The sequence below is a fragment of the Camponotus vicinus genome, unplaced genomic scaffold, assembly GCF_025532165.1.
Source record: "Camponotus vicinus isolate PSW18456_S1 unplaced genomic scaffold, iyCamVici1.0 SCAF_10, whole genome shotgun sequence".
NCBI classification, from domain to species: Eukaryota; Metazoa; Arthropoda; class Insecta; order Hymenoptera; family Formicidae; genus Camponotus; species Camponotus vicinus.
This window is the reverse complement of record NW_028141946.1, coordinates 15,346,611-15,359,470: the sequence shown is the minus strand read 5'-3', so window position 1 is coordinate 15,359,470 and position 12,860 is coordinate 15,346,611. Positions and strand designations below refer to the sequence as shown.

At 36.4% G+C, this 12,860-nt stretch overlaps 3 protein-coding genes across 3 annotated transcripts in view; 1 reads left to right on the top strand and 2 right to left on the bottom strand.

Annotated features, from left to right (window-relative positions):
• The window catches only part of LOC145960367 (uncharacterized), a 140,946-nt gene that overhangs the window by 33,754 nt on the left and 94,332 nt on the right, over positions 1-12,860 (bottom strand). The gene's annotated exons all lie outside the window — the stretch shown is intronic.
• On the top strand, positions 4,180-5,267 carry LOC145960817 (histone-lysine N-methyltransferase SETMAR-like). The gene is made up of 2 exons (XM_083080517.1): positions 4,180-4,465; positions 4,643-5,267. Exons 1-2 carry the CDS (start codon positions 4,180-4,182, stop codon positions 5,239-5,241), a joined length of 885 nt encoding a protein of 294 aa, XP_082936643.1. The 3' UTR covers positions 5,242-5,267.
• On the bottom strand, positions 8,195-12,446 carry LOC145960816 (uncharacterized). Its single transcript, XM_083080516.1, has 3 exons — positions 11,594-12,446; positions 10,057-11,488; positions 8,195-9,039 (listed from the first exon to the last, which is right to left on the bottom strand). The coding sequence occupies exons 1-3, from the start codon at positions 11,825-11,827 to the stop codon at positions 8,195-8,197; spliced, it is 2,511 nt and encodes an 836-aa protein (XP_082936642.1). The 5' UTR covers positions 11,828-12,446.

Below are 12,860 nucleotides of genomic sequence, written 5' to 3'. Positions count from 1 at the left end.
TCTTCCTTAAAATGCTTTTTTATTCATCTCGATACGATTATTTTTCGCCGAGACATTCGCATTTTAATAAAAAGGCAGCTTTTTACTTTAAATGCGAATAACTCTCCAAAAAATCATTGTATCAAGACGAACAAAAAAGCATTTTAAAAAGGAGACTCTGTACTATCATATACGTTTTATCCCATTGAGCTGCGACATCAAACTCTCGCCTTGTACCGTGGCGAACTCGGGCCATTTTTTTTCAATTTTACATGCTTTCGTTTTGTCATCCGCCATTTTCAGAAAAATTGTCGTACAAAATTGCGATATAAAATTTCGAAAACTAGAAATACGAACGTTTAAAATGCTTTTTATAAAATCCTTCTAGCTGTATTAGGTGCTGAGATATTCAATTTTGAATTTTTAGCAACGCCGAATTGCAAGAATAAAAATTCCATGGTTCGCTAGTACCGCGGTATCTTAAGACTTCAAACCGTACTCGTGGTTGTGTGCGTATGTGTGTTAGTGAGTGTGCCTGCGTGCGTGTATGTGTGTGTGTGTAATTCATGCAAGAAGTAGTCACACACACACTAATAATACAGTGCTCTCTCTCTCTCCCCCTCCCTCCCTCCCTCTCTCTCTCTCTCTCTCTCTCTCTCTTTCTCTTACACACACTTGCGCACAAATGCACGCACAAGAAAGGTTTAGAGTCGCTAAATACCGTGGAGCTGATGAGCCATGGGGTCCTTATCCTTGAGGTAAACATACATACACACACACACACACATACACACACACACACACACACACACACGCACGCACGCACGCACGCACGCACGCACGCACTCACTAACCATACACACACACACACACACACATATATACGCACGCAGGCACACTCACTAACACACATACGCACACAACCACGAGTACGGTTTGGAGTCTTAAGATACCGCGGTACTAGCGAAACCATAGAATTTTTATTCTTGCAATTCGGCGTTGCTAAAAATTCAAAATTGAATATCTCAGCACCTAATACAGCTAGAAGGATTTTATAAAAAGCATTTTAAAGGTTCGTATTTCTAGTTTTCGAAATTTTATATCGCAATTTTGTACGACAATGTTTCTGAAAATGGCGGATGACAAAACGAAAGCATGTAAAAATGAAAAAAATGGCCCGAGTTCGCCACGGTACATGGCGAAAGTTTAATGTCGCAGCTCAATGAGATAAAACGCATATGATAGTACAGAGTCTCCTTTTTAAAATGCTTTTTTGTTCGTCTCGATACAATGATTTTTTGGAGAGTTATTCGCATTTAAAGTAAAAAGCTGCCTTTTTATTAAAATGCGAATGTCTCGGCGAAAAATAATCGTATCGAGATGAATAAAAAAGCATTTTAAGGAAGAAACTCTGTACTATTATATGCTTTTTATCCCATTGAGTTGCGACATTTGGCTCACGCCATGTGCCGTGGCAAACTCGGACCATTATTTTTCAATTTCGCATGCTCTTGCTTTGTTATCCACCATTTTAAATAAATTTATCTCGCAACATTGAAATAAATCGATTCTTAAAGTAGAGATTCCAAGCTTCATTTTAATTTTTTTTACAGACCTTTTTATCTTTATTATTTACGAAGTTATCGTCATTTGAAATTTGATGATTTTTCCCAAATTTTAAGTGTACCGTTTTTTTTTGGACTGAGTGTATATATATATATATATATATATACACTCAGTCCAAAAATATATATATATATATATACAGTGGCGCTCAAAAAAATAGAGCCAGTTTGCAATGTTGGGGAAATAATTTAAAATTTTAAGACAAAATATATTTTTATTATAGAATAAGCAATTTTACATATTATAAGGAATCTATTGACCAGAATTTTATCACATTTTATCACTACTGACGCGAACAAAATAAAATAATCCTAACGCAAATCTTTTGCTTTTAATTAATTAGGCTAAAATAATAGAGCCACTTAATAAGTTCACCTGTTTATTAGGTTTAACTAATTAACAAAAATATTTTTTTTATTTAGGTACTCTAATACTTTGTAGGGAACCCTTTGTTTTCCAAAACAGCTTGACATCTTCTGCCCATAGAGCCTACTAAACATCTACACTCTTCTTCAGAAATTGAGTACCAAGCTTTTTGGATTTCCTCCCAGAGGTTGTCAAGATTTGTAGCTTTCGAACGATCAATTCTTTTGTCCATTGTATTCCACAGGTTTTCTATCGGATTTAGGTCCGGACTCTGCGGTGGCCATTCTAAAATGGGAATTTTTTCCTTCTCAATAAACTTTTTTATTATCTTAGCGGTATGTTTTGGATCGTTGTCGTGCATAAATTTTCATATCAAGGGCATCTCACTTCTGACATACGGTAACATAACATCTTTAAGAATGTGTTTGTACATTTCTGCATTCATAATGCCATTGATTCGAAATAATGGGCCTACGCCGTACCAGGAGAAACATCCCCAGATAATAACATTGCCGCCACCATGTTTCACAGTTTTCAAAGTGTACTTAGGATTGTTTTCTTGATTCGGTGGCCGTCGCACATACACTTTTCCATCCGAAGAGAACCTATTAAACTTTGATTCATCGGACAGCACATTACGCCAGCATTTATCGTCTTTTTCTCTGTGGCTTTTAGCAAAAGTTAATCTTTTTGCAATATTTTGTTTAGATACATGTAGTTTTTTCTTAGCAATGCGACCATTGAGTTTTGCATCACACAGTCTTCTTTTTATAGTCGATGTTGATAATTTAATATCATATTGACTGGATACCATCTCTTTCAAGCGTGGCGCACTCAAGAAAGGTTCCTTTTTAACTTTTAATGTAATTTCTCGGTCCAAGCGCGCAGAAGTTTTTCGAGGCCTTCCTCGGTTTTCAGATGTTGGCTTTGTTTGTTTCGCTTTTTTAATTGCGTTCTGAACGCGTTTTCGAGAAACATTTAATTGTTTTGCAATCTTATTCATCGTTGAATCATTTTTCCACATTTGAAATATTTGTTCGCGTTCATCATTACTTGTATGCTTTGCTCTTCTCATTGCTCTAAAAGTACGGATGATGAAAAAATCATTAGTAAACAAAATTAGATTGTGGTATATTTATAAATAGTAGTAAAAATATTTGATGAAATTTGAAAAATGTATTTTAAGTAAATGCGAAATAAGATGGCCCTATTATTTTGACCCAAGTCATACTGACCTTTAAGTTATGTTCAAACCTTTCACACTACACAACACTATTCCACGACAACAAACTAACATCAATGTCTTCTCTACACTCGTCTAATGGCAACAAATTGCTGTGCCTCTAGTGTAATTAAGATTAACTAATAACAATGTGATTCGTTTTGTCTCCGCTAGAGGTGGCTCTATTTTTTTGAGCGCCACTGTATATACAGGGTGAGCCATTTTAATTAACGCACGCAATTATTTCGGAAACAAAGCATTTTAGAGAAAAATGTTTCAGACAAAAGTTTTATGGTTTCGAGGGGGCCATAAGATGGTATCATTGGTTTGACCTTGAAGTTATTTGAAGGTCACATGAAGGTCACCTTCTCTTTCTTAAATGGAACCTACTATTTGTCATTGCACATTCTTGTAGCTTATCTCGAGAGCTTTCCAAAACACTATAATTAAGTACCTTTTCGTTAAGTACTTTTTGAGTTATGAGGCTTGAAATAATTTCTTAATTTTACATAAACCGTAAAATATCTTGTAAAATATTCATTTTTCGATTATCTTATCTTAATACTTTTATGTACAAAATAATGAGAGGAATCAATTGGTGTAAAGAAAACACATAGTTGTTTTTAAGAAAAAATATGGAATTGTTAATTGCAAATTATATATTTTTGCCGTTTTATATATGATTGCCGCTTCTGCAGCCAATTGAATTGGCCAATGGCTACAATATGCTACAATATGCATTTTCAAAGGCGTTTAACTTTGTGCTTTGTGCTGCAGAAGCGGCAACTTTCGCTGACCCAAAACTAGTATCGAAATTTCGCTGCGCTACCGAATTATTCGCTGGAATACCGAACTTTTTCTATCAGTGTGTACATTCAAAATACGTGTCGGTAATTATTCGATATTTCTCATTTTTTGTAAGTCTGTTTAATTTCGATTAACATTTCATTATCTCAGTCGTATGGAAATTTAGTAAAGTCCTAAAAATGACTGACTATACTCCCAATCAAATTGTTGATATGATAATGGTTTTAGGAGAATGTAATAACAATTATCGTGCTGCAGCAAGGCGTTATGCTGAACGCTTTCCAGATAGAAGACACCCTAGTGATATGACAATACGCAGTTTAACTGGAAGAGCTCGTGATGGACATCTTACTCGCCAACGTAGGCGCCACGAGTACAACGAAAATGATCCACGTGTTGTAACTATTCTTGCAGCTGTTTATCTTGACCCTCATATCAGTAGTCGCCTAGTTGAAAAAGAAATTGGTATACCAAGAAAAACATTTTTAAAAATCGTAAAAGTCCTTAGATATCATGCTTATCACATAACGTTAGTGCAAGAATTAAAGCAACGTCATATTCAACTGCGTATTGAATTTTGCCAATGGGCTTTGCAGATGATAGAAAATAATCCAGATTTTTTCAGGTTTGTGCTTTTTTCAGATGAGGCTACATTTTATAGTGACGGACAACTGAATAGGCACAATTGCCATTATTGGTTAGACGAGAATCCTCACTGGCATCGATCTGTAGACCATCAGAATCGTTGGAGCCTTATGGTATGGTGTGGGATTGTAAATGGATATTTAATTGGTCCTTACTTTTTTGAGCGAAATGTTGATAGAGAAAGCTACTTGGAGTTGATAAGAGATCGGTTGCCATTATTGGAAAATGTTGATTTAGAAACAAGACGAAGAATGTGGTTTCAGCACGATGGTGCAGCACCACATTTCGCACGAATCGTACAGGACTTTTTAAATGAAAATTATAATGAGAGATGGATCGGACGAGGAGGTCCAGTTAATTGGCCTCCTTGCTCACCTGATCTCACATCTCCAGATTTTTATTTATGGGGCTATTTAAAGAATGTTATTTTTCAACAACGACCCACAACTAGAGCTGACATGCAAAACCGCATTCGTCAAGCATGCGCAGCAATTCCAAGGCTGACTTTGAAAAACACCGTACGCCATTTTCAAAGGCGTTTAACTTTGTGCCTTGAAGCAAATGGAGGCAACTTCGAACATTTGCTTCGTGGTTAAAGTTATAATCGTAACGATAGTGAGAGGCAAGGGGACTCACTTTAATCAAGCACCCCGAATAGTGAGAGGCAAGGGGACTCACTTTAATCAAGCACCCCAAAGGAAACAGAATTTGCTACGTCCACGTCGTTGTTTCCGGGTAACGCTAAAAGTAAAGTTAACTCATGTAAAGCAACAGCTACTAAGAGCTTGTGGAATAAGAAACACTAAATGGCCTTTTTATGTTATGAAAAACCTTAAAACGTTAAATTTTTCATTTTTTCTTGATTCGGTATCAAAAATAAAGTTTCTTGTTAATAAAACCACTCTGTTCTTTAAATGACCTTGAAAAATAACGTCAAGGTCAACATTGTTGAGGTTGTTGTCACATTCCAGTTCGATCTTTCTTATAAAGGTACCTTCACAACGTTTATTCCGCCAGAAAATTTAAATAAACAGCTACCAGGCAGTTATTTAGCATTTGACCTTAAATTGACCTTCTCAAGGTCACGAAAAAAACTTCAAAATATCATTTCGGACGTAAAATTTTCCGCTCTTTTCGAATCCGGTGTCAGAAATAGGGGTTCCCATTTTAAAAAACCACTCTGACCTTCAAATAACCTTGAAAAGTAGTCTCAAGATCAAAGCTAGTTACACAGATAGGTGACCCCCATTATCTTGAACAACTTTTGTCTGAATCATTTTTCCGTATCTGTCTTAGGTACAAAGAAATTTGGGTGCATAGATTAAAATGGCCCACCCTGTATATATACAGGGTGTCGTAGACCACTCGTATCAGCCGAATATCTCAAAAACTGAGCGCGGCAGACCAAAATATTTCAGACAAAAGTTGTAAGGTTTCAAGTAACGCATTACATGGCGATATCAGTATGACCTTGAAGAGTGTTGTCAAGGTCACGTAAAGGTCACATTGAATTCTGTAAGTGGAAACCCCAATTTTTTATTGCATATTCTTGTAGCTCACCTCGAGAGCTTTCCAAAACACTATAATAAAATATCCTTCTCTTAAGTACTTTTCGAGTTATGAGGCTTGAAATCATTTCTTAATTTTACATAAACCATAAAATATCTAGCAAGATATTCATTTTTCGATTATCTTACCTTAATACTTTTATGTACAAAATAATGAGAGGAATCGATTGGTGTAAAGAAAACACAGTTGTTTTTGAGAAAAAATGTAATTTGCAATTTAGAATTACATATTTTTCTCATAAACAACTATGTGTTTTCTTTACACCAATCGATTCCTCTCATTATTTTGTACATAAAAGTATTAAGGTAAGATAATCGAAAAATGAATATCTTGCTAGATATTTTATGATTTATGTAAAATTAAGAAATGATTTCAAGCCTCATAACTCGAAAAGTACTTGTAAGGATGTGAGTTGATGACGAGTATAGGCTCAGGAACTGCCTGACCTCGGTATCGATGCTCGGGCCTTGAGGGCAAGAAAGGAATGTGGGTGGTGTAAACCAACACGCGTCTTCAATATATGTATATTTTCCAAGAATTCAGTCTGCGAATATATTAATATTAGCCAGTCTTTCTTATTACGAGCAATCACAATTACTTTGCTCTCGAACACAACTATAAATGTCTTATAAACGCAATTAAAATGTTTTATATCGCTGCACGTGGTACGATCTTCGCGCTTTCTTAACAAAGACTGAGGCCTCGCCGGCTCGCTCTCGCTCGGCCGGGCGTCGTGCATGTCACGTGAGTTTTAGTGGCCAATCCGCTTCGCTCATTCTCGCGCTCATCCGCACTGCGCATCACACTGCGCATCACGCTATATTTCCCACCAATCAACCGTATCTTCCAAAGATGTGCGCTCCATCTCTGAGAAGTCCGGGAAAGGTATAGGTTATCCAACCTATATCTTACAGCTCGGCCATCCTGAACAATCATTCGTCTCGAATGATATACATTTTTCTTTTTTTTTTTTAAATTAACATAGTATACAATATAGAGTATGTAATGTAGTATATAATACAAAGGAGTTAAGCTAAGTTATTCGTATAATAGAATTTATATATATAACGAGAACGCTGTAACTTATAAATATAATATATTGTCTATCGCTGAATATATAAATAAAAGGAAATGTTGACCTGGTATTGATATATAAGTAAGATTCATAGTGTTCGTAGAAATTAACTTTTAATGGATTTAATCCGTGGTTTTAATCTATCTGGAGATAGAATAGAATTATAGGGTCTAGCTGAAATATTAAATCCCGGAATATCTTGGATAACGTATCGATTTTTATTTAAAGCTTTAGCTACCATATACGGGCCTTTATAGTTAGGTTTAAGTTTTTTATCTTCTCCGGGCTTAAGTGTTGTATCGCGAATTAATACATAATCACCCGGATTATATTGCGTTGGTTTTCTATGTTGTTTATCAAAATAAATTTTGTTATAATCTTTAACTTTCTGAATTGACTCTAGTGCCGCATCGCGAGCAACATTTCTAACTTTATCACAGTCAGGTGAGGAATTAATAATACCATTGAGAAACTTAACCAGTTCGGCATCGGAATGGTTACGTTGATCGTAACCTAATAATAATTTAGATGGACTAGATTTAGTAGAAGTATGGAAAGTATTATTAATAATGTATTGCACAGTGTCCAAATAAGCGCTCCAGTTATCAGTGTTTTCAGTAATTTTTTTAAGGGAAGATTTGAGAAATTTATTGACACGTTCTACTATACCATTTGCTTGTGGTGCTGCAACTGCGACTAGTCTATGTTTAATGTTCTTATTACGTAAAAATTCTGAAAATTCTTGTGAGGTGAAAGCAGTTCCTCTGTCTGATACCAATGTCTCTGGGTTTCCAAAATTATGGAATAACCATGTAAATTGTTTGATGGCTTCTTTAGAAGTAGTTGATTTGACGGGGAAGAGCCATGTAAAACGAGTGAAAGCATCGACAATTAATAATATATGTTTAAAGGACATTATTGGACTCTTTGAGTGGCCCAAAATGATCTGTATGCAATATCTTAAAAAGAATAGTAGGGTTATCTGTGATCTGCATTTCGCCCTCTAAAGAATTTACAGCAGTGTTAGACATAATGCAAATGATGCAATTGTCAATGTAGTCTCGTATTCTCTTTCTAAGAGATGGAAACCAATAGTTATTGGTTATTCCTTGAAGGGTTTTTTCGACACCGCAGTGTGCCATTTCGTCATGGTATGTTCGTATTATATTATTAACCATAGTATCGAGGATTACAAAGCGAGGATTGTCAATGCATTTTCTATAGACCAAACCATCGATTAACTCAAATTTTTCGTTATCTGTAAATTCTAGGTTCTCTGCTAAGGATTTAATGCGTGGATCTGATAATTGTTTGTATTCCAATTCTTTTTCGAGAGGCATGGCTTCAATATAGCCTATAATACGGCTAAGAGCGTCTACATGAGCCATTCGACGACCTTCGCGATGAATCACTTTAAATGTGTAATTTTGTAACCTCAGAGTCCAACGAGCAATCCTTGGGTTTAAGTGAGCTTTATTAACTGCGTAAACTAGAGCATGGCAATCCGTAATTATTGTAAACTGTAAACCATAAAGATAAATATGAAAACGTTCTACTGCTTTAACCATGGCTAACATTTCCAGTTCATAACTATGATAATTAGCTTCAGCTTTATTAGTGGACTGACTGTAATAGGCTATTGGGGCCCATTGGCCTGTGTTTTGTTTTTGTAAAAGGATTGCAGCTAAAGCAGATAAACTGGCGTCGGTATGTAGTTCAGTTTCTGCGAAAGGACTATAGAGACGTAAAACTGGAAAAGAAGTTAAATCTTGCTTTAAGATATTAAAAGCATTAATACAATCAGAATTAAAGTTAAATTTACTGGATTTTCGTAATAAATTTTGCAAAGGTTTCGCTTTGTGTGCATAATTTTTGATGAATTTACGGAAATAGTTAGTCAAACCAAGGAAGCGTTGGACCTGAATTATTTTTTTAGGTATAGGAAAATTTTTAATAACGTCGGTGTGACGTTGACTGATAGTAATCCCTGATGGGGATAAAATATAACCCAAATATTCGATAGTGGTCTTAAGAAAATGACATTTTGCATAATTGACTTCGAACCTATGCTGCTTGAGCAATAAAAGGACTTTTTTAATAATGTCTAAATTTTCTTGAACGGAAATGGTGGGAATTAAAATATCGTCTATGTATACAATGACGTTATCCTCCCTTAATAAGGGTTGCAAAATTTGGATTAGTCATTTTTGAAACTCAGCTGGTGCTTCGCAAAAACCAAAAGATAATCTCACGTATTCAAATTGGCCATCTAGTGTTGCAAAAGCAAAATATTTGGTGAACTCAGGATGAATTTTAATTTGATGAAAACTGTCTTTTAAGTCCAACAGTGTAAAAATTGATTTATTACTCAAGCGTGCAAGGTAGTCCTCAATAAGAGGAAAAGGGTATTTTTGTTTGACTATTCTATCATTTAAAAGCCGTAAATCTACACATAGTCGTAATGAACCATTCTTTTTCCGAACTGGAACTACGCGGGCGCAATATGGTGAATTACTATATTTAATAATGTTTCTTTTAAGTAGGTCGTCCGTAATCTCTCTTATTTGTAGTCTTTCGGACCACGCGAAACGTCTGAGTGCGTATGCATAAGTGGACTCGTCTTTAAGATTGATTTTAACAAAATAATCATTATCTATCGGAGGGATTTCTAAATTTTCAATTTCTAAAATTGAGTTAACTAACTTGGATTTTATATCGTTTTCAAAGTTGATATTAATGTTTGAAAGTATAGAACTTAAGTTTTTACTATTATCATCCAGGCTATTTATAGCAGCTACTTCCTGAAAAAGTTCAACTCTACTATTTAATTCATTATCCGTGAGATCGTGGATGACAATGATTTTATTTTGTTTAACAAAATCTCGGCCAATGATTACATCTGCTGGAAATCTATCTTTTTTTAAAACATGCAATTTGATGATTGCATTAAAATTAGGTAAAGTCTCTAGAGTAATGAAAGACGTTGTATAACCAGCGATTTGAATTATGTCACCGTCAATTGACGAGTAACATTTCTCAGGAGGGTTAATAGGACTGGAAGAGTCAAAAAATTTGCTGTAGGTAGACGGACGAATAAAAGAGATTGGACTTCCCAAATCTAAAAAGGCAATAATACTACAACTATTATTATTTATAGAAATAACCTGGCAAGTTGATCCTCTGAGATTTAAACTTTTTTTTGAATTGTCCATCACGCACGCTACTGTATTATTAAGTGCTGTAGACTGCGATGTTCCAGTGTTGGGTTGATCCTTCTCGAAATCCGAAGATACCTCAGGTTCAGGATCAGATTCGATGACTGCGGCCACTGGGGAAGGTAATGCAGGCACTAATTGCCCTGAAAGTTTGTCTTTCTTCTTGAATTTTTCACACTCTGCACGGATGTGTCCTTTTGCGCGGCAATAAACACAAAACAAGTCTTTCTGCATAGTATTGTCTTTAGTTGGTAAGGTTTCAATATTCTTATCACTTTGGATCTTGATGGGCATTAACGGAGACCTTTTATATAGATCACCTGAAGCAATTGAAATCTTATGCATTTCTTCCACAAATTCTTCCAGAGGTTTCGATCTGAGAATAGCTGCTGTTTCCCTAAGAGATTTGCTTCCAATTCCATTGATCAGTAACTGAATTATACTGGTATCAGGCAGTTTAAGGCATCTTAAAATAGCTAATTTGTCCATAGCGTAGTCCTGAAAGGATTCCCTTGGGAAGTTCCATCTGCGAGCCTCAGCTTTTTGATATACTGCATGGAATAAGACCTCTCTTCTAAAACGACGTATAACGGCCTGTCTAAATGCAGACCAGGATTCAATTAGTATGCTAATATTTAGATCTAGCCATCTTCTTGCTATATTTTTTAGTTTACCAGTTGCAGCCAGTAGCAAAATGTCATCTGAAACCTGGTGTATCTGAGCTACCCGCTCAATTGTACAGATCCACAATTCTACATCTTCTTCTTCAAGCCCGCTGAATTCAGGGATGTGCATCGAAAATAGATTAACTGCGTGGGCCTTTGTTGCGGAGGTATGAACTGTCCGAAGCTCCTCTCTCGGAGAAATATGATCTGAGTTGGGCTCATTTATTGAGACCCGAGTATTAACTGAAGAGAACAGTTGCTGCAGCATCGTTTGCTGTTGTCTTGATTGTTCTGCCATAAATTCTTGTTGCTGCCGAGTCTGTTCAAATAACTTAGATTGCTGTATTCGGCACTGTTCAATGAGATTAGTGCACATCAGTAAAAGAGAATTTTCTGATGAACCAAAATGAAAGCCGCTACTCACAGATACGTTGACGTGACTTGAGTCCACTGGGTGAGAACCTTCGAGACCACCAAATACGGGTGAAGCGGGCGCGTTATTTACACCACAGAGATCCCGTAGGGGCCCATGCCTTTCAAGATGCGTCATAATCGCATCTATGCACTTATCTCGATTCTCAAATGCACGTAGACCATAACTAGCTGCCTCCGATTGTAATTGTTCAAACGTTAAATTTTCGAGTCGCTGACGATCCATCTTCTCTGGATGATGCAATATCACAAATAGCTGAGAACACAAAATGGCGTAGAAGACGACAATGGCAATGAACACAAAATGGCGACACACCACACGCACGAGGAAATCCCACTTCTGAAGCTGTAAGGATGTGAGTCGATGACGAGTATAGGCTCAGGAACTGCCTGACCTCGGTATCGATACTCGGGCCTTGAGGGCAAGAAAGGAATGTGGGTGGAGTAAACCAACACGCGTCTTCAATATATGTATATTTTCCAAGAATTCAGTCTGCGAATATATTAATATTAGCCAGTCTTTCTTATTACGAGCAATCACAATTACTTTGCTCTCGAACACAACTATAAATGTCTTATAAACGCAATTAAAATGTTTTATATCGCTGCACGTGGTACGATCTTCGCGCTTTCTTAACAAAGACTGAAGCCTCGCCGGCTCGCTCCCGCTCGCCCGGGCGTCGTGCATGTCACGTGAGTTTTAGTGGCCAATCCGCTTCGCTCATTCTCGCGCTCATCCGCACTGCGCATCACACTGCGCATCACGCTATATTTCCCACCAATCAACCGTATCTTCCAAAGATGTGCGCTCCATCTCTGAGAAGTCCGGGAAAAGTATAGGTTACCCAACCTATATCTTACATACTTAAGAGAAAAATATTTTATTATAGTGCTTTGGAAAGCTCCCGAGATAAGCTACAAGAATATGCAATAAAAAATTGGGGTTTCCATTTACAGAATTCAAGGTGGTCATCTTTACGTGACCTTGACAACACTCTTCAAGGTCATACCGATATCGCCATGTAATGCGTTGCTTGAACTTTACAACTTTTGTCTGAAATATTTTTGTCTGCCGCGCTCAGTTTTTGAGATATTCGGCTGATACGGGTGGTCTGCGACACCCTGTATATTGTATATATATATATATATATATATATATATGTATATGTATATACACATACATATTATAAACATATACGATAAAAAAACTGTAGGAGAAACATTGAGCGCATATCGAGATATCGAGGAGCGAGCAGCGT

Excerpts from the sequence above, each read along its gene's own strand:
- LOC145960817 (XM_083080517.1), top strand. The coding sequence starts at position 4,180 with ATGACTGACTATACTCCCAATCAAATTGTTGATATGATAATGGTTTTA. Across the intron at positions 4,466-4,642 it reads CCTAGTTGAAAAAGAAATTG|ATGAGGCTACATTTTATAGT; the intron begins GTATACCAAGAA and ends TGCTTTTTTCAG.
- LOC145960816 (XM_083080516.1), bottom strand. The coding sequence starts at position 11,827 with ATGGATCGTCAGCGACTCGAAAATTTAACGTTTGAACAATTACAATCG. Across the intron at positions 11,489-11,593 it reads CAAGTCACGTCAACGTATCT|ACTCGGCAGCAACAAGAATT; the intron begins GTGAGTAGCGGC and ends TTATTTGAACAG. Across the intron at positions 9,040-10,056 it reads AAATAGCCTGGATGATAATA|TTTTACGTCTCTATAGTCCT; the intron begins GTAAAAACTTAA and ends CTTCTTTTCCAG.